At 41.3% G+C, this 27,761-nt stretch overlaps 1 protein-coding gene across 5 annotated transcripts in view; it reads right to left on the bottom strand.

The window, feature by feature from the left end:
• Positions 1 to 27,761, bottom strand: part of THRB (thyroid hormone receptor beta) — a 174,394-nt gene that overhangs the window by 34,812 nt on the left and 111,821 nt on the right. For 4 of the 5 annotated variants that reach the window (XM_083405116.1, XM_083405115.1, XM_083405119.1 and 1 more), the window contains exons 4-5: positions 18,323 to 18,387; positions 433 to 514 (exon numbers count right to left, since the gene is read on the bottom strand). In XM_083405116.1, coding sequence (XP_083261242.1) covers positions 433 to 448 — 16 coding nt within the window. In that variant the 5' untranslated portion in view covers positions 449 to 514; positions 18,323 to 18,387. The remainder of the gene's footprint in view (positions 1 to 432; positions 515 to 18,322; positions 18,388 to 27,761) is intronic. The other variant, XM_083405118.1, reaches the window with a different exon arrangement.

The raw sequence follows: 27,761 nt of genomic DNA, 5'->3' as shown, positions 1-27,761 counted from the left end.
AGCTGAATTGAGTAAAAACTTGGTACAGCTTATATCTTAAAACTGAATTGACATCTTCCTATCATAGACAATGAAGCCTTTGATTCTGTTGCTTAGGCAAAAAGAATTTTCAGCGCTGAAAGTCATCCATCTCCAGTTTCTGACTTTTCCACTAATAAGTGTTTACTAAAAGCTCAAGAATGTTAAGGTTTCACTTTGACACCAAACACTGTCCTCCAGAAACGTCTCCTGTTCCATTTCAGTTTATTTTATGCCAAGACACCTTTCCTGATCATGCCGTTGTTTTCTTCTGTTTTAATAAAAATAATAATATCGACACTAAATAAATCAGGATGATTGGCTCTTCCTAGTCTGTGGACATGTTTGATTTGTTGTTAAGTTTTTTTGTTGGGTATAAGCAAGATATATTTATTTTAAAGCACTAATATTCACCTAATATATGATCCATGTAGGCAGGCAGGCAGTCAATCCACTTGAGATATTTTGGGAGTGGTTACTTCAAAAGATTGCCGTTCTGTATAAAAAATAAAATAAAAAAACCAAGCCAGTAATCCTTTGCCTCCTGCAGGGAAAGTAGATTGGCTGACATGACTGCACTCAACATCACTTGAGTTTTCCATCCACTTCCAAGCGAAGTGGAGTGCTCTTTGTGTGCATTGCACATGTATAATGCAGCTGAGATTTAGAAAACATCTACCAACCAACATGTTTCTGTTTTCTATTACAGTGGTACCTCTGGTTGCGAACGGGATCCGTTCCGGAGGCCCGTTCGCAACATGAAAAGCTCGCAACCTGAAGCGTCTTATCTGCACAGGTGAACAGCGCAATCTGGCGCTTGTGCGCATGCACGAAGCGTGATTTGGCGATACTGCGCATGCGCGAGCGGCGAAACCCAGAAGTATCCCTTTCCGGTACTTCTGGGTCGCCGCAGGATGCAACCTGAAGAAACGTAACATGAAGCAAACGTAACATGAGGTATATGACTGTACAGCAACGGAACCACACACACACACACACACTTCAGTTTAAATACAGATGGCATGATTAAGCCAAAGTTAAGTCTTTTTGAATTCAATGGGAGTTAACTCAGCGTCCAATTCTCACCTATTGAAACAGTAAGGTGGTACCCAAAGTAAAAGGTAAAGGTAAAGGGGCCCCTGACCATTAGGTCCAGTCGTGGCCAACTCTGGGGTTGTGGCGCTCATCTCACTTTACTGGCCGAGGGATCCGGCATACAGCTTCCGGGTCATGTGGCCAGCATGACTAAGCCGCTTCTGGCAAACCAGAGCAGCACACGAAAACGCTGTTTACCTTCCTGCTGGAGCAGTACCTATTTATCTACTTGCACTTTGACGTGCTTTCGAACTGCTAGGTTGGCAAGAGCTGGGACTGAGCAACGGGAGCTCACCCCGTCGCAGGGATTCAAACCGCCGACCTTCTGATCGGCAAGTCCTAGGCTCTGTGGTTTAACCCACAGCACTACCCGCATACCCAAAGTAGTGCTTAGTAATTCCTTGTGCAAATGGAATGGCTTCTGCTTACACACCGGGAATTTGCCCTGCTCTCCTCGCCTCCATGCATTCCTGAAATCGGTTCTGGAGATTCCCTGAACCTTCTGGAGCACAGGTTGGGGATGGAGGACTGAGAGAAGAAAAAGTTCTGCTGCACAAGTGGAAGCTGTTCCACATGCACAATTATTTACTTGCATACTGCCCAGGAGGACCTTACTGTGCTTAAATTTAGCTGGATGGTGTCCTGAATTTTCTAACCATTAGTTGCTATAATATTTTTTTTAAATGTGAAGTACTAACAGAAAAATAGGGGCAATGGTGTTATAGCAAGAAATCTTAATACTTCTAAACATTGCCATTGTGAAATGGTTGAAGTTGCAGTTTACTTTTCTTGGGAATATTTATACCAAACAAATAATTTTTAATATTCCAGTATCTAGATAAGACAGGGGTCAGCAAACTCTTTCAGCAGGGGGCTGGTCCACTGTCCCTCAGACCTTGTGGGGGACCGGACTATATTTTTTTTTGGGGGGGGGGGAATGAACGAATTCCTATGCTCCACAAATAACCCAGAGATACATTTTAAATAAAAGCACATATTCTACTCATGTAAAAACACCAGGCAGCCCCCACAAATAACCCAGAGATGCATCTTAAATGAAAGGACACATTCTACTCATGTAAAAACACACTGATTCCTGGATCGTTCCCAGGCCAGATTTAGAAGGTGATTTTGCCGGATCCGGCCCTCAAGCCTTAGTTTGTCTACCCATGAGATAAGACAAAAATTGTGCATCACACATTATTTGGTATATCGCATGAGCTAAAATGATACACATCAAGTGCCAAGGTACAGCCATAGCTGGGAATATCATTTAAGATTTTTTTATCGGCGTCTTTGTGGGGATGAGTATAGATAAAACGGGGAAAAGGAAAACTCTGCATTTGTTTTCCACAACAAATAGCTATATGCCATTAATAACATACAAATACAAAGTAAAGAGGTAAATAAAGTAAACCTTGTGGGGACTGCACACAAGAAGTGAGCTTATTTTAAATAGACATTTGTTAATTACGCAACTAATTGGTAGTACCTGAAAGCTGTATATCGAGCCTGTTTAAAATACAATATGTGGGACCAACTTGCTATAAAGCATATTTGCTGATATATAAGATGTGATATAGAAAAGGGAGCTGAAATTATTACACTCATTTTACTTAGACATTCAACACACAGACCATTCAATAAGCTCTCAGGGCCGTTTCATTTCGGTAATTCAATAAATTATCAAGGTGACTTCAACCATCAAAATAGAACAAACAATTAACTAAAGTTTGAAACACAAAAAACAATTTAAATAAACTACACAAGTTTCAACAGAGCTGGCTCTCCTCGGTGCATTCAAGAAAGGAATATGAAAACTAAAATGAAATGAAATATTTCTGAAATGTACTGTTCTTAGAAGAACAAGACTGCAAACTGAATTAATTTTACATCGGTTTGAAAAAGAACAATTGATTTAGTTCTTAGTTATGCTACAGCAATTGCTGTAAACGCACAGACTGCTGAAGGGAAATCAATAGTCACAATATGGAGTAGAATCTGTTAATGTTTTGCTCTCTGAATTAATATTCTCTGATGCTCTAATTTTTTATGGGGACACTTAAAAATATTTTTAATGAATATATCAGGAGTACTTTTGCTAAGGGGACAAACTTTTATATTTTTACTGCGTAAGGGCTGAGCCACATGACAAAAGCTGGTAGTATAACAAGGATAAAACGTTTGACAAGAAAATACTTCTTAAAAATGCTTGCTTAAACAAGAACTGAAGTGGATGACGTTTCCACTTGAAATAAGTGAATATTTCAGATCTGAATGGAAAATTTGGTACCGTAGACAGTTACCGTAGAAACGTAGGCTGCACCATCACTGTTAAAATTAAAACGGCTTTCAAAGATGCTTGAGCTAATCTGCAGAATTTGACCCTTAAGATACAGCTGTGGAAGGATAGCTTTTTTATTTTAAAAGAAATATTTAAAAGTTCTGCCATCCTTACTTGCATAATACAATGGTCTTTGTACACTGTGCGGCATTGTCTGTGTGGTATATGGAAATATGTGGTACAATGGAAAAAGAAGATATAATATGGCAGCAATGATAAGATACTTTTATAACTGTGTTGGTTGGAAGACTTGGCACAGGTGTGAGGAGATCATTATTGTCCGCTCTATTTTTGACAGAAGTTGTCAGCTTTTTGTGCAAATGTAGCAAAAATGGCATCACCCGCACAGAAAGGTGAGGCATCGGCAGACTCAAGAGTAAGCTGAGGTTATCAGGAGTGAAAAATAAGCTTTAGGAGGAAAAGTCTACTCTCTGGCCCATCAAAAAAATTAGTTTCATGATCTGTGGAAACTCACACCCTACTTCAGGTGCCGGATTAGCCCTGGTTTTACTCATATAACAGATTTTTTTTAAATAAATAAATGGCCAGCTAACTATGCTGAGGTAATTTGCCTCAAAGCATCTGGAACAATAAATGGCACCAACAGCAATTTCACAAATATATCTGCTTTTATGTTCATTTCCCAAGATTATACAGAATGGGAATTAAAATGTAGAAGGTTCTTTAAAATACAAAGCATAATGGATGGTAGAAGGACATAGGTTCCTGAATAACTATGACAATTCATGAACTAAAAGGCTGTAATTTCCATTTGGAGGGCAGAACATGTTGTCCAGAAGTCATCCACAGCCCAATATGATTTTGCACGTGTTGGAAATGTACTTGTTCCTACACAGAAAAAGCTTGGTGTAATAAAAGATACCAGTGGCTCACAACTTGCCACGGCCGACTTTGCACTTCTGAGCTCCAGGATTGATGCGAAGAGTGGGGGGATTGCTGTTTTGGTGCTCTGTTGTCACTCCCTGCTCTGGCTGGGAAGGTTACATTTAACCAGTAGTCACATTTGACTACTGAGGTACTCAGAATATGGCTACTATTAGGCCCGGCCTTTCTTCCAGAGCTGGAGGGACAGGTGGGAGTTGAGATGGCCGTTTTGAGTGATGGGCACTATGACCTTTTGCCAAAACATACCAAGTGTGGAACTGGAGGACAGGATAGCATTGGGCTCCTGAGGTCCTCCAAAAACCCTTTGTAACTGCCAGGAAGCAGTCTGTCCTTCACCTCCAGATACAGTGGTACCTCAGGTTACAGACTCTGCTAACCCAGAAATAGTACCTTGGTTAAGAACTTTGCTTCAGGATGAGAACAGAAATCGTGCTCTGGCGGCACGGCAGCAGCGGGAGGCCCCATTAGCTAAAGTGGTGCTTCAGGTTAAGAACAGTTTCAGGTTAAGAATGGACCTCCAGAACAAATTAAGTTCTTAACCCAAGGTACCACTGTAGTATGCTGGGACCGGCTAATGGAGCATGGCGGTGTGCGCTTTGTTAATTACCCTGGGGAGCTTCTGGTGGTTGCCCAACCTAGGATGCAGACTACGGGAGGTATTCCACTAAGCTGTGCTCAGAGTAGACTGGCTGAAATTAATCAACCTAATGAAGACATTTTCATTCATTTCAATGGGTTTACTCATTGACTACAACCCACAGACCCCATCCTAGGTTGGGAAAGATGCTCCTTTAGGGTTTGGGGGAATGCCTACTGTTTCTGCTGCCTTCTTTTACCATTCAAGGTAAGTTTCTGAGCCCTGTGGCAAGGAAAGAGAGAGGTGATAGCAGTCATTTCATGAGTACGCTAAAGTTTGCGCATCATCCCTACATCAAATTACATCTGACTGCAACACTGGGAGGGGAGGCAGCTAGAGGCCTGCAAGATGCTCCTTTCTCTTATTATTTTCATATTCTTCTATTATTATAAGATCAGATTCCATTATTGATTTAAAAAGTAAGCCTCGGTGGCTGCTGAAAGACATATAGACATAATAGCAGGAAAGACCGGGAACAAAGATGAAGGCAATTCAGCTTTTCAGTTTATAAAGTACAGGGGGAAATTGCACACCTAAAGGTTGTAAACATAAGAATTTTGTTGAATATATAATGGTATCCATGGCCAGTAAAATATGATCCAAATTGAATCAGCTACATTTGATTTAATTTGCAATGAAGAGGCAATATCAATAGCATGAGCCTCAGAAGGCTGGGGAGACGAAACCATCAAGTTATTCAAGACAGTGGCCTGGCTCAGATATAATAACAATCATGGTTTGTTGGTACAAGCACAAACTTCAGATTCCCACACACATACAAATACACACACACACGGTCTCTTTTGCACATGGCAGGAAGTTTCCACTTTTTGATAAGCTGCAGTTTCCTAAGGAAGTTGTGTGCAAGCTTTTTTAAAACAAATTTTAAAAACCTGATTTAATGAGGTGCTGTGATGAAGCAACAGCCCATAGTAGGAGTACCCAGTGTGGTACTACCAGATGTTCTGAACAACTCCCAAAGCTCCAGTCACCATGGTTCATGGCCAGGGATGATGGGGTGTAGTTTGCTACATGCGGAGGTCTCTACAATGGCTACCATGGGGCTATAGATTCTGATAAAATCTTCCAAGCACTGGCCCCCGTGGCCAAACGTCCAACTGTGTTTTTGAAGGGTCCTTGTAGGGGCAGAGAAAAGATGGGGGAAAGTTCTCTTCTGCTTACTTGCACAGAATCCAGTGGGCCTTTTTAGTGCATAGAAGCCATGAAATCCAGTTACTATTGGATGACAAGTTCCGCCTGCTTCTTGTGTGCAAAATTGTGCTTCAGCTGCAATAGGAGTTAGTAAGTGGACCACCACCCTTTTAGAGCACTAGTGTGCTAGCCCATGGAACCTATTTTCAAGCAAACACATTTATCATCGCATACGATCCGCAAAGATGCATGCAAACCGAATACCCAAATCTACAGTATGCACTGCTCTGGGTTTGCTGGTTTCCATGTCTTTATTTCTGCTAAGCGCAAACAGCACTTTAGCTGCGCTCAGAAGGTATATTTCTTGCATATTTGTGAACTGCACTTTGCGTCTCTTAGTTACAGAGTGCATAAGCCCATGCCACCTGAAAGCCACTTCACACACTCTTACTCTTTTTTCCAAGACTGAAGTTAACAATAGTGTTATAAAAGCACATTCAGTAAAACTTAATGCACAAAGGACAGATACCTTTGTCTTGTCCACATATAGGATGTGATAACTCAGGGCAGAAAGGAAGCTTTTGATGGCCATGTGCACTTCGCATTAAACATGCTTTTCCTGACCTGAATATTTCGTTTACAGCACAATCCTATACACATCTACATAGAAGTAGGCCCCACTGATTTTAATGATACTTGCTTCCCAGTGAGTAATATAGGATCGCAGTCTTAGTATCATAAAAGCAGCATTGAACGTTACATATTTTAAAGCTACAGGTATTGTTGTTACGTGCATCTCTAAAGGGGAACAAACCCTAAAGAGCCGATTGAAAATAGTCCCATATCTGATGTATATTATAGCTTGCCGTAATATATTATTCAGTTTCTCCAGTTTCACACCGATAATTAACAGAGCACAAGAGACATAAAAAACCGGGAATAATAGACAAGTGACTTCAGAGACTACTTGAACCATGTCAATTCCTATGTTATTTCTAAGCAACTAAATGTCAATATCTTACTATTAGATTATAATTTGTAGAAATAAAACCATGTATCTCCATGGAAATGAGGGCATATACCTAGGGATGGTTTTTCACTGTAAGATTCTATCAAGGCTCCTACTTTGGATGGTTAGAGTCTGAAGATCCCGAGAATTAACAATTGTCTTCTCCCACAACTATGATGTAGAAAACTGAATTTACCACAGGTCTCTCCTTAACACAACTTCTAGAGGTACAGGTGTCCTCAATAAAAGTTAGAAGGGTCCTGTTCCCCTTACAGAGAGCCCAATATGTTCCTAAGGAAAAACCACCAATTACGCTAAAGATGAAAGAAAATAGTTACTAATATAAAACGCACCATATACATTGATGTTCCACTGAGATAAACCAGGCTTGTGACCACTGATATGCGGATTATTGGTTATAAGCAAGACCAACTGACTTATATTTTCAAGGCATTTGCTTTGCTAAACTGACCCGCTAGTTCATTTTTCACAAATCCTAAATTTCTCAAAGTGGCGCTCTCTCATTTTTGTTTTCCGTTAACAGCTGCATGAAGCAAGCTAGCTGACTTTTTTGAAACAAACGCGAAGGCATGTATTTATAAAAATACCCAATTAGCGAAAATCTCACTTCAAAGCCTGTTTTCATACACTTTTCAAAAGCTAGCTTCAACCGTTAGTGTTAATAAATGGAATAGCCCCGTGTGCAAGGCCACCAAATTCATTAGGCTCACATGTGTCTAGCCACATGTTAATAGATATTAGCTAATTAGACTGCTTATCACTTCACAATTCTTATTTATCCTCTTTGGGGTAAAATGTTTTCTTACATTTAGCAATGAAACAGGATGGAAAATAACAGAAGCCTTGGTGGAACTGTCTGGGAGTCTTCTGACAGCCCTCAGTAAGATGTTAAAGCGATCAACACCTGACATCTGTTAGCAAGGAGGCATTCTGAGGTAAAGGGCTCCCAAATCTGAAGAAATCAGGTGCTTAAACCAGTTTAACTTTTTCATGAGGTGATAGCCTTTGTGACATTATAATCTTTCCTCCTGATGTGACGCAAGGATTTAAGTAGAAGAAAACAACTACTGGGCCCCTCCTTTCACAGCAGGAGACAAGAGACTTCTTTTTTTAGGCACGAACATTAACAGATTATATACTCCAGTGAAAATAAAATAGGCATATAAATGAAGCACCACTTCTGTTGCCAAAAGGATAAAATAATTACATCTTTCGAGGCTGTCTGCAGGTGGAAAAACAGAATAGAAAGGACACAATATACTCTTGCCAGCTCACTGCTTATTAACATTCAGCCAGTAAACAAACTGACCATAAATCTGAGGAGAAAAACAACTAATTAAATTATATATCCATGATGCTAGAAAGTGATAGGGTGTATCTGACGCTTCTACTTAGCATTTGCTTTCTTAAAGAGGAAAAATAACACTAAAATATATGCAGCTGAACATGTAGCCAATCTAAACAGTAAAGCAATAGGCAAGACAAATTAAAATAATGATTGCTTGAAAAAAACAATGTTGATGATTACTATAGATGCTATTAATATGATACAATTTACTGTTTACGGCCTGACTAGATCACATATAAACTGAATTACAAAGATCTGCTACACTTTGCATAATCATTCCAATTACCTTTACATTTTGTCTCTTGCATTTGGTATTCCTTGACATTTGTTATGCCTTCAACATTCATATCTGTGTGGCCTGGCAGGATCACTGAGCTAGTCCATGCTCTCGAAGCATGCAGGAATTGTGTAGGCTGGTGTCCGATTCTCAGCATATTGTTACATTCACAGTGCCTTTTCTTACATAAATGCCTGTCTGTTATGTCTAGGATATTCCATTTATATTTTCTGCCAGGAAAGTGCATCAGCCCATCCCAGGATGGAAGGCCATGTTCTGGAGGCTTGACAAACACTGGTTGACAAGCGGTTGGCATTGCCAAGATCTTGTTTAGCTGTGGAGTTCTGGAAAGCAAATGTTCCCCCACTTCTCTCGATCGGGTGGAATTCACATGCATCGCCCCCTGAATGCACCGGTAGAAGAACGCAGAGGTTTTCCAGCAATGCACTTTCAGCCACCATGGTCAGTTTCCATTCGGTGCGGTTAGACACATCGGTTTCCCTTCTACGAAATCCAGCAAAGGCAGTGAGGTTTAATTGTGCACAGGTAGAGCCAACGGATGCAACTTTCGCCAGCGCCACGTCTACAACATGGGCCCTGGCCAAGTTACCATCAATTTATTGCCTTGCTCCTATGATCATTTGAGGTCTTGTGGGTCGAAGCTGGTCATGAACAATTTTCAGATGCTTAAAACACAAAACATCAAGGATTCAGCCTTGTTTGACTTTGTTCTTATTGTAGGCTGACCTGAGGGACACTCTGTTACCTAAGGCCAACATTCTTATGTGGGCACGCTTAGCAGTTCCGGTCCTGCTACTATTGCCTCTCTCTGCTCGGCTTTGTGGCCGCAAGATGGAATCAGGTGCCACTCCTACCTTGAGGGTTTTAACCCTGCTGGCCTTACGCACGTAGCAGGCAGCAGCAATGTAGAGCATCTCCCAGAGTTTTGACTTGCTAAAGTGTATTCAGCTACATGCTGCCAGAGGTAGCGGAATGTTGTAACCCAAGAGCAATGTATGTATGAAAAAAATTTACACGAAAGATACCCCGTGTAAAGGTCTAGCTTTCAATGTAGATAATATTAGTAATGGTTTCCTTCAGAGAAGTTTCAGTCATGAAAATCTGATGCAGATGGTTTTATTAGTCACGGCCGATGTTCCTGTAAAATGCCATTTTCAAAAAGCCATATCAGGATGGGCATATATTTGCAAGAAACTATCTTGAATCTATTATGCATTCTGTTTTGAACAACTGCAACAATTTCACTGGAGTGAAATTTTCCTCCTCATACAGTATATGTAAAACGGTAATGGTGAGCAATACAGTTAACTATAAAGCAGAATGCACAATTTGAAATTGTGGTATGGAAAACTATGAGCCATTCTCCCATATTTGTCTTCCTCTCATGTTTAGTAGCCACACATTTTAAATCTATAGTTTTCTAGCTGCAAGCCAAGGAAAAATATTAGCAACTGCAACCTTCTTCTAATTTGATGTTGTCAATAATATAAAGGCTGCGAAAGTGCCTAAGGAAAGTGTCTGACTAGACTAAGAATAATTTGCAGTGAACTTTAAGTAGAACTTCCTGTGACTGTAATGGCATTTGCTTTGTAAAAAAATGACACCTTAAAGGTGCTTGTCATAAATGTGTTTCTACGTTCATTAGCAATAAGGAAACTGTATTTTTGTTCAACAGCTATTTTAAGACCGCACTTTCCTGTGACATTCCTTTGCACATATTTTAATTGTGTACACCATAAAGTAAAATAAAAAAGTAAAATAAAAATACCAGATAAGCCCATATCATTTTGGTTGAGTTGAAGGAGTGGACTTGATCTTAATCCAGTGGCCTTCCATACACAAAAGCCAGTTTCAGTTGCTTTAGAGATCAGGCTAAACAATGAAGATCTATAGTAGATCCCCACTTTGGGACTGGTCGGTGGCCCTCAAACCTGAAACTGAACATGTTGAACATGACTTAATTTCACAGTCTGTGGCATTATGCCACCACTATGCTAGCATAATATGGGGTGCGCCAGTACAATAGCAAGAATGTGCTAGTATACTAGCAAAAACTGCTACAGACTACCTCAATGGGGCTGAGGAAGGATAGGGTGGTGGTGTCAGGAATGCATGGCTTCACAACTCAGCCTCGCCACTCTGGCTGCTATCGTACAAGTGGCTTCTGCAGCTAAACTGATGCAAGTCACTGAGTGCACCTTTAAAGCTGCATACCTCTTTAGGGACGCAGATGGCACAAGGGACACGGGTGGCGCTGTGGGTTAAACCACAGAGCCTAGGACTTGCCGATCAGAAGGTCGGCGGTTTGAATCCCCGCGACGGGGTGAGCTCCCGTCGCTCGGTCCCTGCTCCTGCCAACCTAGCAGTTCGAAAGCATGTCAACGTGCAAGTAGATAAATAGGTACTGCTCCAGCGGGAAGGTAAACAGCGTTTCCGTGCACTGCTCTGGTTTGCCAGAAGCGGCTTAGTCATGCTGGCCACATGACCCGGAAGCTGTACGCCGGCTCCCTCAGCCAATAAAGCGAGATGAGCGCCGCAATCCCAGAGTCGGCCACGACTGGACCTAATGGTCAGGGGTCCCTTTACCTTTACCTCTTTAGGAGCCACAGACCTCTTTGCGCTTATATATGCTGCTTCCCCCCTCAAAAAAGCACATAACGTTGTGTTCCGGTCTGATGCTACAGAAAGTGGCAGATGAGGCAAGGCAGGACAAGGCTGGAAGCGAGGCAAGACTGGAGGCAAGGCAGGATGAGGCCTGAGATAAGGCTAGGCCAGAAGCTGCAGGACCATGGATAGCTCCAAGCGAGCAACTTGTTCCAGCAAGGGTTGGAAGCAGATTGAGGCCTTTGAAGCCTCTGCCTCCAGATTTCACCCCTAAGAAAATTTCAGAGCCAGAAAGGGCCAACCCTTTGGCCTGAAGATGGGGCACTTTTTGTCTGTTCCAGAGCCTAGCATGCTCATGCTGGACTGGTGAAGTGCAGTGGGAGGTATCTGGTTCCTCAGGAGAAGGGATCTGTAAGGACCTGGGTTCTGGCCTTGGTGGTCTGGGGCCTGCTCTGGGTGCGACTTTCTGCAAGCCTCAGTCAGAGTGGTCCCCTGATCTCCAGTGGCCAGCTCAAAGCCCTGAACTGGGTTTGGCTGCTCAGCTGGTGCCTCTGCAGCCTCTAACTCTTGTGTCTGGGTTGCTTCTGGATTCAGGTGGCATGACACATACTTTTCAAATGAATGGCAGTAACAAACCAAGCATAGCAAGGGTTGTCTCTGTTGGAAGCAGCATCTCAGTCCCACAAAAGGTGTGATATGGTATCAGAGAAATGGGAAGGCACAAAAAGTGCTACAACTAAAATCTGAAGTGATTCATTGGTGAGAAGACCTTGGCTGACCATGGATTCATTTATGTAAGCATAAATCAGTGCACCTGACGCATAGTTAACATGGGATTTTTGTGATGGATATGTTTGACTGCAGGACAGACCCACAGAGGTTCAGGAGCAGCCAGTACAAACCTGCAGTTGCTGAATTCCTGACACCCAAGTTGCTACACTTGGTGGTATACTGGTATACTGTTGGTATACTGTTGCCCCCCTCAAAAAAGACAAATACTTTTGAAATTAACAGGGATCATAAACCAAGTATAGGCATGCTATCAGGTTTGGGTACATTTGCAAATGGAAAAAGAGAAAAATGTGCTTATTCACAAGATTTGAACCTGAAAGGTTTATAGGTCCTGTTTCCAATCACTCAATATATTTACAGCTTCAGATGGAAGCTGTAGAGAAGCTAGAAAGGTTTTGTTTTCAGGAGGTTTATATCTAAGTCTCCTGAGTTTTTAAAGGTTGTTAGTCATGACTTTTGCTGCTGTCAGATTTGTAATTTGTTTAAACATGGATGTTGTAAGAAATCATCAAGACACACACGCTTTGAATTTTGCAAAATTTCCTATTTCACTAAGACAATAATACACTGTTGACACATGGGGGGGGGGAATTATTAGCATGAGGATTTTTTTGTGGGGGTAGGTTGTAGTGTCTTTTGTACTACACAAAACTTTTCTGCAGTCCAATGTGATGAACTGCTTGATTTCCAGAATAATCACAGTTCATACAGCGAATGCATATATTATGTTTGTTGGTGTCTCCCCTCCCACGCAAGATTCATTAGTTGAAACAATTAACAATGAAGTTCCAAGGGAAACAAAATTGCACATACCGTATGTTATTCTAAGTGGATCTAGAGACCAAAAAATATGTAGTGAATGTTTGCACCAGTCTCATGCCTACAACAATGTACACACGAGCATATTCCTTTGTATGCTGAGAATTAGCCCCCATCACCATGTGCAGATGGAGAAATCCTTGTGGCCATTGGTTCCCCCAATCACTCCCCACACATGAATGGGTTCACTCCCCTCCTCAGTTTGGGCACATTGGTACACTTAGGCAGCTCAATGTGCCTTTTATGGGACATGAGAGGTCTATGCATGCCCTTCCCCCTTCACTCAGTTAACAGGTCATAGACTTTCCATTTCCCACTAGAGCCCACTGTGGTATTTGTATGTGTACTTGTGCTTGCACACTGAGTGGGAAAGGGGAGCCAATGGGGACTCTCAGTGCACAGGTGCAGTGACATGTGGGGAAGGCTCACATCTCATGTGCGCATCTGAGCCCGTTCTCACATGCGAACACTGAGCATCTTTCTCTTTAGTCTCCACCTCTCTCTCTTTTTCTTTTTTGATTGTGAGTCTTTTCAATTAATACCGTTAAACGTTTATTTGAATGCTATTGCTTGCACTGATTCTCTAGGAGAAGCTGAACTACAAATTCATATTACTATGGCGCTACTGAGATTTGTGCCTCTTTTAAAAAAATAAACTAATAAAAACGGGGACAGTGAAAACAGCTGCTTTCCTTAGTTTGGGTGGCATCATCTATTGCGTGTATCAGAGATAGGCTGTGCATCAACTGGGTACCTGTGTGGAACAAAGAAAGAGGGCTCTAAAATATCTTCTTTAACCCCCAATGAAAGATATATATGAAAGCTATAACAACATGAAAGAAAAGATGAAAAATGTGATTCTGAAATCCCAAAACTTAAGAGCTCTCCTGTTCCAGAAGTTAACAGGAGAGATGTGGGTGTGGGTGTTTTTTTGTAGCTTCAGGAGGGAGGGCACCCTGTGCACAGCTGTTAAATCTAACTTATATGCCTTCTACATCCCAACAAAGATGAGATGGGCAGTGACTGGGAGAGCAAGGCAGCAGATGCCTCAGATAGCAAAAATGCCTCGCGGGTGAGTTACTACTCCCATAGAATTTCAGCCCCATCTGTTTGTTTTGCCAGTTCCGGGAAAGGAAACACTTACTGATTGCTAGGCAACAAGCCATCTCTGTCCTCAGCATAAACTATTTGAGAAAAAGCAGCACACAGAAAAGGGTTTGCATGGTCCTTTCCATTACCTTCTCAATATTAGGGAGCAATATTTCACATTTTCAACAGGATCAAGTGGATCATTTTTCTTCCCAGGCTTCTTCCTCTATGGGAATAAGGCTCTAAGAATGGGTGCAATATCAGTCTTGAGAAATTGTTCACTGATCATAATGAAACTTTTGGCTGAACCAAATAAGCCTACAGTAAATGTAACCTGAAGCAATGAATACCACAGAAGATGTAAACAGAGGTCTAAAAATAATTTCTTATGAGCTCTGAATATCTATGCACTGAGTAATCAGGGAGGTCCAGCGGTAACCAATTTCACCCTCTTGCATCAAAATGAACCTCACACTTTTCTTTTGAGATCAGATCAATAGCTAAAATAAGATTGTTTCACAATGTTCCCAATACCACTAGTAAAAAGTGCAGGTAGAGAACTATCAAAAAGTTGCCTGCAGGAGCTTATTTCCCCAGACAATATAAAGTTATTAATTACACTTTGTGGTAATTTAAAATATCACTTTTCTGAAAGTGCAAAGTATTCAGTTAGTCTCAGAGCCTCGCAGTATAATCTGTTATATTGCCTCCAATTGATAAATTACACATTTATGGTAATATTTCTGATTAGAAACATTGATACTAAAACACCTAAGTCATAAACGCTTGGTGCAGCTAACAGACAATACACAAGGTTTATATAAAAGCTGCCCTCAAAACATACTGTTCTTTCATGAATAATTTGCACTGAATATTAACAATGCAGATATATAATAGCCTTCAGTTCAACAGAAAAGCCACTACAGCTTTACAATGAATGGAATCAAAACGAGATCACCAACACACAGACCAGCAACTATAGTGTGTAGTTACACACACACACACACACACACACACAAGTGTGAAGCATAAATAAGAGTCTAGGCATACAAATAAGGATGGAAAACACAAAAAAGAATGCTGCAGTTTTATAGAAACTAGTCTCTTCTTTATAGAAACGGTCTTTTGTCCTAGACATCATTCAGCTGGCAAAGTATAATCCTCTAAGATGTTATTGTTTTAACTTGCCCAGAAATAAAGGACGAAGGAACAAAGACAAAGTTCAGAACATGCAGAGTGTTCACCCATTTCTGAATGGCAAGTTGGGCAATCACACATCCAAGCATTCTCGCTGCAGTTAAAAAAAAAATCTTCTCTGACTGCTAAACAGGAGCACCCGATTAATTCAAAATTCTGTAGATGCACAAATTAGATCTCTCCTCCATATCAATGGCCTTCTAGGAACCGTGGGACTGAGGTGAGTGATTATTTTGCAGAGATCCTCGGACACACAGTCTTGCTTACGATCTACAGAAAGCGATAAGGGGTGTTTACTTCCCCCTTTTTTACGCTCTAAAATATGCGTGCATCTGAGGGCAAGGAAGTGGGTTGGCATCAGTGAGAGAGATCAACCAAGGCAAATGCAATCAGGCTTACGGCAATAGGTGCCCCCAGGTCAGTCCTGGAAGCTAAATGTCCATGGGCCAAATCATGCAATGCTAAACGACTGTTAACTTGTAGCAAAAATGCACATTTATGTTTTAAAGGAAGGAAGAAGCTCAAGCAGATCATCTTTCCTCAACATGGGTCCGATGCTACTGCCACATGAAGAATAAATTGCACAGTGGTCTTGTGGCAGGTAATTAAAACAGGAAGAACTCAGACCCTATATAGTTTTTTAAAATACATATATATCACTATGTTGTTGTTGTTTAGTCGTTGTGTCCGACTCTTCGTGACCCCATGGACCAGAGCATGCCAGGCACTCCTGTCTTCATATATCACTATAGAAGTGCTATAAACATATAGTCCTGCTTTCTGACACGTCAGCGTTAAAGAACTGATGGGTAGGCACAAGAGATAGTGTCATTTTGGTGGCCCTTCGAAAGCTTTGCAATGCTCTCCTTGTTTAGATAGACGTAGGGCACACTCAGTTCATACAGGGTCACAGTGAAGCCAATATCTTTTTTGTGAAACTAAGCAAACCTTGCCTGCTTTCCCCTTATTTTGCAGAGTTCTGTTGCTTTAAGCACCTTTTATCCAGTATACCTGAAGGAGCATCTCCACCCCCATTGTTCAGCCCGGACACTGAGGTCCAGCTCCGAGGGCCTTCTGGCAGTTCCCTCATTGTGAGAAGTGAGATTACAGGGAACTAGGCAGAGGGCCTTCTCAGTAGTGGTGCCTGCCCTGTGGAACACCCTCCCATCAGATGTCCAGGAAATAATCAAGTATCTGACTTTTAGAAGACATCTGAAGGCACCCCTGATTAGGGAAGTTTTTAATATTTGATGTTTTATCATGTTTTTAATATTTTGTTGGGAGCTGCCCAGAGTGGCTGTGGAAACCCAGCTTGATGGGTGGGGTATAAATAATAAATTATCATCATCATCATCATCATCATCATCCAAGTCTGGTTCACCTCCAATATCAGACCTTGGTGACATAAACTGCCTAAAGAAATGGATTGCAGCAAAGGAAAGCGAGATAAAGCAGACTTCTCTCCTTAGCCCTTTTTGTGTAAATACGACCACCAACCCCACTTTATATACGAACTGGCAATTGGCCAGTAAAGGGTAAAGGGACCCCTGACCATTAGGTCCAGTCGTGGCCGACTCTGGGGTTGCGGCGCTCATCTCGCTTTACTGGCCGAGGGAGCCAGCGTACAACTTCCGGATCATGTGGCCAGCATGACTAAGCCACTTCTGGAGAACCAGAGCAGCACACGGAAACGCAGTTTACCTTCCTGCCAGAATGGTACCTATTTATCTACTTGCACTTTGACGTGCTTTTGAACTGCTAGGTTGGCAGGAGCAGGGACCGAGCAATGGGAGCTCACCCCATCAGGAGGATTCAAACCGCCGACCTTCTGATCGGCAAGTCCTAGGCTCTGTGGTTTAACCCACAGCGCCACCCGCGTCCTTCCAAATACCTAGAGCAGATGGAAACCCTTATCCACTCACTTCCTTCTCTACCTTTCCTAGGAGCAAGAAGAACCTTCCATAATTGAGCCTCACCCCTTTCTTCCCAGGACATGCTCTGCTTCTTCCCTTTTGAGGTACATCACGAAAAGTCAGAATTACTTGCCTGCCTCTACCCTGATTCACCAGCAATGGTGATCTCTCTTCTCCTTCCTCCCATGTGCATACAGTCTATAGGTGCTTGTACAGACATTCATATCAATCTGGTGATTTCTGGCATGGTTGCCAGAACTACGCTACACCCCATTAACAACCGTAGCAGATATGGCTCACAAGAGTATCATCGCCTCTCAAATGGATAGGGAAACTGCATCAGTGGCGATGTGCAGAATGCAATGCTCAGATGCCTTGCAATGAACACAAAACCTCAGAACAAGCATGGATTACTACATAATGTGTAATATGAAGGAATACTCTGTGTATACCAGTGATTCCCAAAGTGGGTGGTATCATCCTCTTGGTACCTAAGGAGGTGCCAAGTGGCATGGAGCATTCAAATTAGAAGGTCAGAGGAGCAATAAAGGCATACCTCCAGAAAGGTTCACTGTTCACTTTAAGCATGCCACTCCCATACATAAATGAATGTTCTGGAACCTTCTGGAACCTTCTAACTGTTTCTGTCAGAATGATTCCCTAACACGGAGGTTTTCAGACTTCGAAAAGCTGGTATCACTGGATAAAGTTCATCAATTTTGTTGAATTAGTCCAGCTAAATAGTTTTAATTGGATTTTGAATAATTGTGCAATTAATTGTTCCTGTCTTGAATTATAACTGTGATTACACTCCTTAGTTGGTTGTGCAAACCACTATTCTGAATAATGCTTTTTATGGAGTAGAAGGGCACTGGGGGATGAGTTTATGGAACTGAGGGGGTGGTCGGTGGCTCCCAAATGCTTGGGAACCACTGGTGTGCATAGTGTCACTGAACAGGTGAATGGCGCACTGGGGGAAATGAGGTCAAATGGAGCTCTACATATTACAGCTTGTATTGCAGAAGCTCAACTTTGTGGGGGGGGGATACAGAAAAGCTCTTATGAAATAAATTCAAGTACCTGACATGCTGCTGGGAATCAGCAAAAGGTAGTCATCCTCATTTCTCGTTTTCACCAGTTATCACCTGTCAAGGATTTAAAAAGACAACAGTTTCAACAAGTGTAGCAAACAGAACAACCAGCTGTTTTAATTATTGACATTTTAATGTTTTGATGTGATTGTTTTATTCCTATTATAGTAAAGGGTGATCTCTCTTTCTTTTTCTTTTTACACTTTGCAAACTGCTTAGAAGCTTATTTTGGCATGAAGTAGTATTAACAACAACAACAACAACAACCTGTTTGCTACACGTTCCTTATATACCGTATTTTTCGCTCTATAAGACGCACCAGACCACAAGACGCACCTAGTTTTTGGAGGAAGAGAACAAGAAAAAAAATATTCTGAATCTCAGAAGCCAGAACAGCAAGAGGGATTGCTACACAGTGAAAGCAGCGATCCCTCTTGCTGTTCTGGCTTCTGGGATAGCTGCGCAGCCTGCATTCGCTCCATAAGACGCACACCCATTTCCCCTTACTTTTTAGGAGGGAAAAAGTGAGTCTTATAGAGCAAAAAATACGGTATTTATTAAATATTTATCTTAAACCTGTCTTTCAACCCCAGCCCCTCAAAATGGCTAACAATTAATGGTTAGATTATTACAAAAGAAACACAACTCAATACCAGACCACTAAGTACCAATGGAATCTGGTCCATTAGAATGAATGGGATGATATCCCACCAGCCTTAGTCTTCACACAGCCAGCCCCACTTGCCTGCCTTCTTACATGCAACCAGTATAGGACATAGCAGTGCCTGTCACTTTCCTCCTCCCTAGTCTCTGCATTGCATTCCCTCCAACATTCCTCAGGTGAAACTAGGGACAACTGACCCTCTTCAACCCCTCTCCCCAATTTTCGGTGTCCCCCGCCACTGCAGTACATTTCCTTCACCACTTGGGGCGATTACACAGGGTCCCCGGACGTTTCACCGTCTATTGATTCCTGTGCCACCACTTTATTTCTCGCTGCCACCACCCAGGCCCTACCTGGTACAATACTGAGTCCAGTCAGGGTTAAATTGGAACATAAACGTCTGTTTATTTATTGCAGTTTTACAAGCGTGTGGTTTCATAAATGGTATTGGTCCGTTACACTCATGGGTTGCCTATCCAGACCTGTAACTTCCGCTACCTGCTCTCCCTCATTAAACCACCTCTCACATTTACTTGTCTTCCTAGTTCCTGACTCAGCTTATTTCGCTACACTAACTCAACCTACCCACAGACTCTATCCCAATTCACTCCCACTCCAACCAACCACGCAACTCCCAACGAACTCTTCCCCTTCGCCCCTCCCAGAGCTGGTTTTATAGTCTCTCTGACTCCACCCCCTGGGTTCTGATTGGGTAACCAGTTTAACTATTTCACCTCCAGCACTCTCATATGTTAACGTCACACCACTACACCAACGGGATACAGAACACATATTTTCCGCCGTCCTAATCAGTGCTTTTTTTCTGAGGGATGCATACCCCTAAACATTTTGTGAATCTAAGTTTGGCCTCATTGAGGGGCAGTATTTCAATATGAGTGGGGAAATGAGAGTACCCCTAAACATTTTTTTTAAAGAAAAAAAGGATTGGTCCTAAGAAAACCCCTTAATCCTGGTTTTTATCTAATTTTCTTCTGTGGTAGAATAAAACCCTGAGGGGGTTTACATGCCTTGGCTGGAAAGAAAGAGAGTTTTTGTGCAGACATAGGAGACAGAGATTCGGAGTCAGAGAACAGGAGAAAGAGTAATAGATTGCTTTGAAGACATTTCTGCACCTGGAAAAGTAATTTTAGTCCCCAATTCCCCCCCCCAGCCCATATTTTGGCTTACCTGTCCTTTATTTTGCCCAACCAAAGGTGGCAAGCCTAACTCACATCCAGTCTAAAATGGTCAAATTCAGGCCCCAGTCCAGAATTGCCACCTCCTCCCTGGGATAGATGGGGGAAGAAGCTTGGTATCACAGGCATACAAGTAACACTTCCGTCTGCATTCCCAGTTGACCTGGCACAGCATTGTCATGTCCCTGCATTTCCTTTGCTAACATAGCTTTCCTCCCTCAAAAAGTAAGTGACAAGCTCCACTACCTGAAACGTGACCCACAAATTTAATATAAAATGAGACATATTCGTTCCTTATTGGCACCTAGTACTCTAAAAAGACACTTTTTGCAGCTGCAAACCATAGAACAAACCTTGGTTACAACTCATGGTTTGTCTAGAGAGAACTAAACCACAAGGCCTGGTCTGAAGGACACTTGAAGCCAAAACATGGCTTAGCAAAGCACAGCAATAGAACAACCAGGGAGTGCCTTCTCCATGGCTGCTCTCAGACTTTGGGACTCGCTCCCTATAGAAGTTCGACTGGCTCCCTCCTTGTTGTTCTGCCAACAGGTGAATACATGGTTCAACAGGCTGCTTCTAATGAAGCTTCGTGCTGTTTTTATTTTAATCATTTGTATGTTTTCAATAGCTTTTACATGGAGAGATATAGTTTTAATTGTATCCATGTTTAATTGTTTTTAATGTCTTTTCCCCCTATGTTTTTAGCTGTGTCAGGGAAAAGGAAGGGTATAAATATATATATTCTATCCTCTTTGGTAACCTGCACATTTGCTTTGTTTACCCTACCAGGCATGGCCAAACTTGGCCCTCCAGATGTTTGGGGACTACAACTCCCATCATCCCTAGCTAACCGGACCAGTGCTCAGGGATGATGGGAATTGTAGTCCCAAAACATCTGGAGGGCCGAGTTTGGTCATGCCTGCTAAGCCATGGTTTGGCTTGGTGTTACATGTAAACCAGGCCAGTTCCTCTAAATTGAGATACATTTGTGATGCCCACAGCTGATGAAAGCTTGTATCACATCATCATTGTCATCATCTTGGAAGTTGGCTTGGGGGTTATAGTGTGTTTTGCAGTTTTTGCTAGTAGTAGCCTTGTCAATCTCATTTTTAGGATGCTGTTCAGACTCTCCCGAAATGAAAGACATACTGTGTGTTTGTTATTTGCAATCATGAAATTTGCTTTCAAGAAAATGAGGTCTGGCTACTTCCTTTACAAGCTTTTGCTAATAACCACAACCCTTTAATGTCTCATATGCTTTCCCTAAAGGATGGAGAGAAGATCTGAAACGCTGTTGCTCCTAGTTTATTTCATTATTAGTTTAATGTGCTTATTTCTTATATCCTGCTCTACTTTTAAGGAACAGCTGTTTGGGGAGAACTTTATTTTGAGTGGATTCGTATAATGCATCACAATGCAATAAAATTCATTATTTGTGTGTTTTAATGCACACCGCTTGGGCTTCCTTTAAAGTAAAGCATTGACCTATTAATATAATGAATAAAAAATAAATTCCCACGAAGAAGCCCAGCAAATGAAACAGGACATTCTTTCTACTTAGATTATTTCCAGTGAGAAATCCCTCCATGACATTTATGAGGGATATTATCCTCTAGCTCCCCCCTGTGGGTATCTGATATTATTCTTTTGGAAGACATCCTGTTCATACGTAGCCTGAATTTAGCATGTAAACAATATATAAGGAAGGTAGCGTTCCGTTCAGAATGGGGCCACTGTTAGCAGAAGCTTTGATAACACTTTAGCAACCAAACCAAAGACTTATTTTGCTATCTCTTTCAGCCCGGAAAATCAACGTGTTGTTACGAGGTGCTATACCATACCAGTTCCTTAATATAAACCAGTTTACATTAGGGTTTGCATGGCATCCTGCCATTTAATGCTGAACATTAAAAATCAGACCTTCTCAAAATGGGGTAGAGATGAACTGGTGAGAAACGGTTAATTCACTCGAAATCTGATATTATTTTTAATACGGTAAAGAGCATTATTTATCAAGGCCAGGCGGTGGAGGCTATGCAGTACTTCCTACAAATAAACTCTGAACAGACGAGCGAGACTATTCAGTGCAATTGGTAAATGAACATTACTCATCCACCCACACTGGAATTATGTAGATCAATGGTAAAAGTATGTTTACACTGAAATCGGAAAGGCTTGTTTCCCAACAAGAGTAATACGTTAAGGAGTATGTCACTACTGCTAATTTGTCTATTAAGACATCGTTCTGACAAGACATTCCATGTTTGGTTATCCATATGGGTAACCCTAGTTTCTGTATGCGCAATACCAATAATGAAGAGCAGTGAAAAAGGGTTTAAGAAATGCAATATGTTCTCCAATTACAATCATTCTGGAACACAGAGATTCTATTTAGCTTATTTTCCACTGGTCCAACTTTCCCCCCTCTTTTTATTCAGAGACTTGCAGCAGTGCTCTAAATAATTTATCTCATGAATGAGGCACAGTTTCTCCCATTCCACGTGAAAGTGGAAATTTTGTTTAAAATTTTAGTAATAGCAGACGGAATTTTCTTCACAGCCCTTTCATAGCAAAAGACAAGTCTGACGTTAAACTTTCCTTGTTTTTGCTGAATCAGTTCAGGACACATTAGCTCTCGTTTAAATTTCAATAAGGGACAGTTTATCTTCTGTGTTAATTTTCATTACCATTCTTTCTGCAGTCAATAAATGATAAGTGGTTTTCTGTCACCATTTCCAGGGCATCGTGAATTACTCACTAGCTCTGGAAAAAGACTAATAAAAAGCCAACTCGCAATATAACAATTTTTAGGCAACTTTATTAGAAGACACATGAATCATAATCTCTAACTGGCAGTCTCACCTTTAAAAAAAAAACATCTCCAAAAAGGGCATACTTTAAGACAAAGGCAACTTTTTCTATTGTACATTGACCATCACTCTAGTGAAGAGTGACATGCACCCTCTGATAAAAGTTTATATTACTAAATGACATTTCATATTTCTTTTCCCACTTTTATTGATGTTTCAGTGGTTCAGGACTTGGACATGCTCAAGCTTTTCTTACCCAAATCATTAAACAGATAATGATTTGGGGGAGGAAAGCCATTCTTGGCTGATGGAAAGATATACCAAGTCTGAAGGAATTAATCTGGGTTGCCATACGTCCGCGATTTCCCAGATACATCCGGTATACTGGAGTCGGCAGCAGTGTCCACATGGAATGGACAAATGTCCAGGAAAATCCATACCTATGGCGGCACATGGAGGCAGTGCCGTTTTTGCTGATTTTCCATAAAAATAGCTCAAAGAAAGCTCAACAACTTTGGGCAGAACTAAAAATACATTTAAAGCACATACATTCCCCCAAAGAATGCTGGGAACTTTAGCAGTGTGAGGGGTAAACTACAGTTCCCATGATTCTTGGGGGTGGAGGAATCATTTGCTTTAAATGTGCTTTATATACACTGGTACCTCGGGTTACAAATGCTTCGGGTTACAAATGCTTCAGGTTACAGACTCCGCTAACCCAGAAGTAGTACCTCAGGTTAAGAACTTTACTTCAGGATGAGAACAGAAATTGCCGGCGGCAGCAGGAGGCCCCATTAGCTAAAGTGGTGCTTCAGGTTAAGAAAGGTTTCAGGTTAAGAACGGAGCTCAGGAACGAATTAAGTTCTTAACTAGAGGTACCACTGTATACCTGTGGTGGGCATGCAACCAGTTCTGATGGTGATACTTTGGGCCTAGTCAAGTGTTTTCGTAAAATTCAATTGACGAACTAACAGCAGGGGAAAGTCTCCGGGTTACATGCATCCCTTCTGTGACTGTACACAGAGTTTAAAGATCAAGTCAGAGTGCATAGCTTTTCCCTGCACGTTTAATCTCCCTGAAACTTTTCCGAAGATTGAAAGGAAAAAGACAGGTTTCGGGCTAGGGGGAAATCAGAAGTCCTGTTTACACAATGTGAACCATGCACCCAGAATATGTGGAGGGGAAAGCAAGACCAACCCTACTTTCTCTGTTCTGGTTCTCCACACACCTTCATCCAGACTGTTGTATGAAGTGGGATATGGCAAGAGGGAGGGAAGAGAGAATGGGCACATGCCTACCGCTATTATGTTGAAATTCTCAGTGTAAATACCTGTCTTTTGCCCCCAGCCAGCCTAACCACAGCTCCAGAGGGAGAGGTGATATTAATCAGGAAAACAGCAGAAGGAAAAAGTTAAAACTTGTCCTCCATCACCACTTTCAGGGTCAAAATTAGCAGCAACCCCCCCCCCAATCAGTTGCTTTGAAGTTCATAAAAAATACCCCAGGAGGTCCACTCACGGATCAGTTTGTCCCTCAGCCTCCTGTTGAAATTACTGAAATGCACAAGCAGTTGAAAAGAATGGTTTCATTTTATATATATGAAAAAAATACATTCTCAGCAAGATCTTTACAAGATTTTTCATCTAAGTCATTTAAAAGTTTTCCAACATGGTTTTTCAGAATACTCAATCATTCAAAAGAGAAAGAGAGAAACAAATACTGTATCCACATACTATTATTATTTTTTAGCCCTCACAGAAAAACACAAAGCAGACCCACCCCCAGGTATCCCTATTTTCCAGGCACAGTGCTGGATTTACAAAAGTCAGCCCGGTTTTGGATTGGATCCTGGAATGTCCCGCTTTTCCTTAGAACGTTCCTATTTTCATTGGAGAATTGTTGGAAGGTATGGAGTTATGTGACCCACAAGCAAGGAGATAAGTAACTACACAACCTTTAGAAGACATCTAAGGAAGGGGGAAATGTTTTAGACTATTGTTCTCCAGTAAGTAGGGAAAGATCTGCCACTGGGATGTGGACTCCCCTAAGGTAGATCACATCAGTGACCCTGCTACAGAACATATATATGGAGGGGGGGGGGGAGAACACTACGTCCACCATGTGGACACATGTCAAAATATTAATTAGGTGAAAGGCACTGTCATAACAACAATTTGAAAAGTCTACTTTCAGTCAAGCTTCTGCTTCTAAACTTCTATGGTATAAAGTTCTCTGTGCTTAAAAGTTATGCACAATTAGGCTAGAATCCCTGAAGTCTTCCTTATGGGTGAATGAGCACAAAGTACTGCAAACTGGTGTCATTTATACTCTATGGAGCTGGAAGAAGATCTAAGATGCTTTTGGCCTACTTATGGAAGGCCCAGTGGGAACAATCTGAAGTTGCCTCCTCTGATGCTTGTTTCTTATGTTTTTCTTCTTAGAAATGCAATTTTTACTGACTTGGTTTCAATAACACCTATCAAAAGCTCTTCATGTTTGCATTATTTGATTTGGTCCTCATCTGGGGAACCAACCCACATAAAGTATGTGAAAAGTATGTTTAAAAATGCCCTCACTTAATGTGCAGCAACAAAAACGTATTCTGAAGATTATTTGAACTCTTCGGTGTGTGTATTGAAAACTTTGTAAAGTGAAAGAGATGGATTGGACAATTTTCACATAGGCAAAGGTCATACGGTTTATGTAATCTATTAGAATAGTGAATCAGCTATGTAATCTTTGTCTATTTCCTCAGGTGACAGTCGCATGTCTTCTGCACCCGGTGAAGTTTTTGTTTGGAAAGAAGGCAAGTGAGAGAGGTCTACAAGATTAGGCATGGTGCATAGAAAGTAAATAGGAGAGCCGCTAATCTTTGAAACATTTACATCTGCAATTAAAATCGTATTCCTTTCATTATTAATGTTAGCAATTAGATATTATTGTTCTCATAAGGAAGAAATGTTCTCATTGACAGATCACTCACAGCATAGCGCTATAGTACTTTTGTATAAAAGGTCACAATTTAAATTTACAGAACTAAATATGGTCTCTTTTATGGTAATAGCTACTCCTTTGAATGAAACTGGATGATAAACTTACATTTCTTCCTACATTTATATTTTCACAGTGCCTAGCTTCACAATATGAAATTTTGCTTTAAATGTCAAATGGAATATGAAATGCAGCAATGGTACAATAACAATTTAATGTAATTGTACAGGTACACACTCGTATAATTCTGTATATATTTATGGGAAGAGAAAAAGAATATTGCTGATTACAATCCAGGATGCACATAGTGCTATTTTTCTAGAAAAAGAGGTGCTAGAATTCACCACTTTCCTCGTTCTCTTATAATGGCAATGGTGCCCACGTGAGAGGTGCCAGAACTTTGTTCCCTTTCACAGATCTAGTTGTACAATCCTTAGAAATATGACCCTCACCCCCTTCTCTGATGGGGTTTTCTCATTCAGAATATTCCAGAGTGGTCCTGCATCAAGAAGCAATCTTTTAACTATCACCTGCTGAAATATAGCACCCAAATATTTTAGGGCTATTAACTTTTGTTGTTGTTGTTTAGTTGTTTAGTCGTGTCCGACTCTTTGTGACCCCATGGACCAGAGCATGCCAGGCACTCCTGTCTTCCACTGCCTCCTGCAGTTTGGTCAAACTCATGCTGGTAGCTTCGAGAACACAGTCCAACCATCTCGTCCTCTGTCGTCCCCTTCTCCTTGTGCCCTCCATCTTTCCCAACATCAGGGTCTTTTCCAGGGAGTCTTCTCTTCTCAGCTTCACGATCTGTCCTTCCAGTGAGCACTCAGGGCTGATTTCCTTCAGAATGGATAGGTTTGATCTTCTTGCAGACCACGGGACTCACAAGAGTCTCCTCCAGCACCATAATTCAAAAGCATCAATTCTTCAGCGATCAGCCTTCTTTATGGTCCAGCTCTCACTTCCATACATCACTACTGGGAAAACCATAGCTTTAACTATACGGACCTTTGTTGGCAAGGTGATGTCTCTGCTTTTTAAGATGCTGTCTAGGTTTGTCATTGCTCTCCCCCCCCCCCCCCCCCAAGAAGCAGGCGTCTTTTAATTTCGTGGCTGCTGTCACCATCTGCAGTGATCATGGAGCCCACGAAAGTAAAATCTCTCATTGCCTTCCCTCAAATTGATAGAAACATATAAGCTAAATACTTTGGCCCAGCCTTATAGGCTGTCAAAGGCTTGTGAAAGGGCATGCCTGTTTAACAAATAGGTAATTCACTGTCTCTTGATGCCTGGAACAGAATTATTCTGGGGTGTTTTTTTTTTTCAAATAGCAAATGTAAGCTTCCTTTGCAGCTACACCCTAAAATTCTAATTTAGAAAAAAGTGATTTTATGAAGGTAGTTTCCTAATAATGAGTTGAACGGTAACACGTTTGTGTGTGCTTATGCCTTGCAATCCTCTGGGATGATCAAATTTTCTTTGCAACTCGTCAAAAAAATTGGCACAGTGGAAACAAGATGGCACAGAAATACAGAGTTAACAACAATTCACACCCTCTTTTACAATTTAATTTCCCTCGTGTTCAGACATGAAGAAAAGCAAATAGGTTAAGGAGTGTGTAACAGCATACAGGAAAAAAATATTAAAATCTTTCAGTTTATAATATAAATTTTCTCTGCAGCACTTATTATTCAGTTAGATATTACTAAGCGTAATGTACTAAATGTTCTACCAATAAATTAGTAAACAGAAGGATACTAATTT

This window comes from Podarcis tiliguerta, assembly GCF_965153285.1.
Source record: "Podarcis tiliguerta genome assembly, chromosome: 12".
NCBI classification, from domain to species: Eukaryota; Metazoa; Chordata; class Lepidosauria; order Squamata; family Lacertidae; genus Podarcis; species Podarcis tiliguerta.
This window is presented reverse-complemented; position numbering and strand designations above follow the sequence as displayed.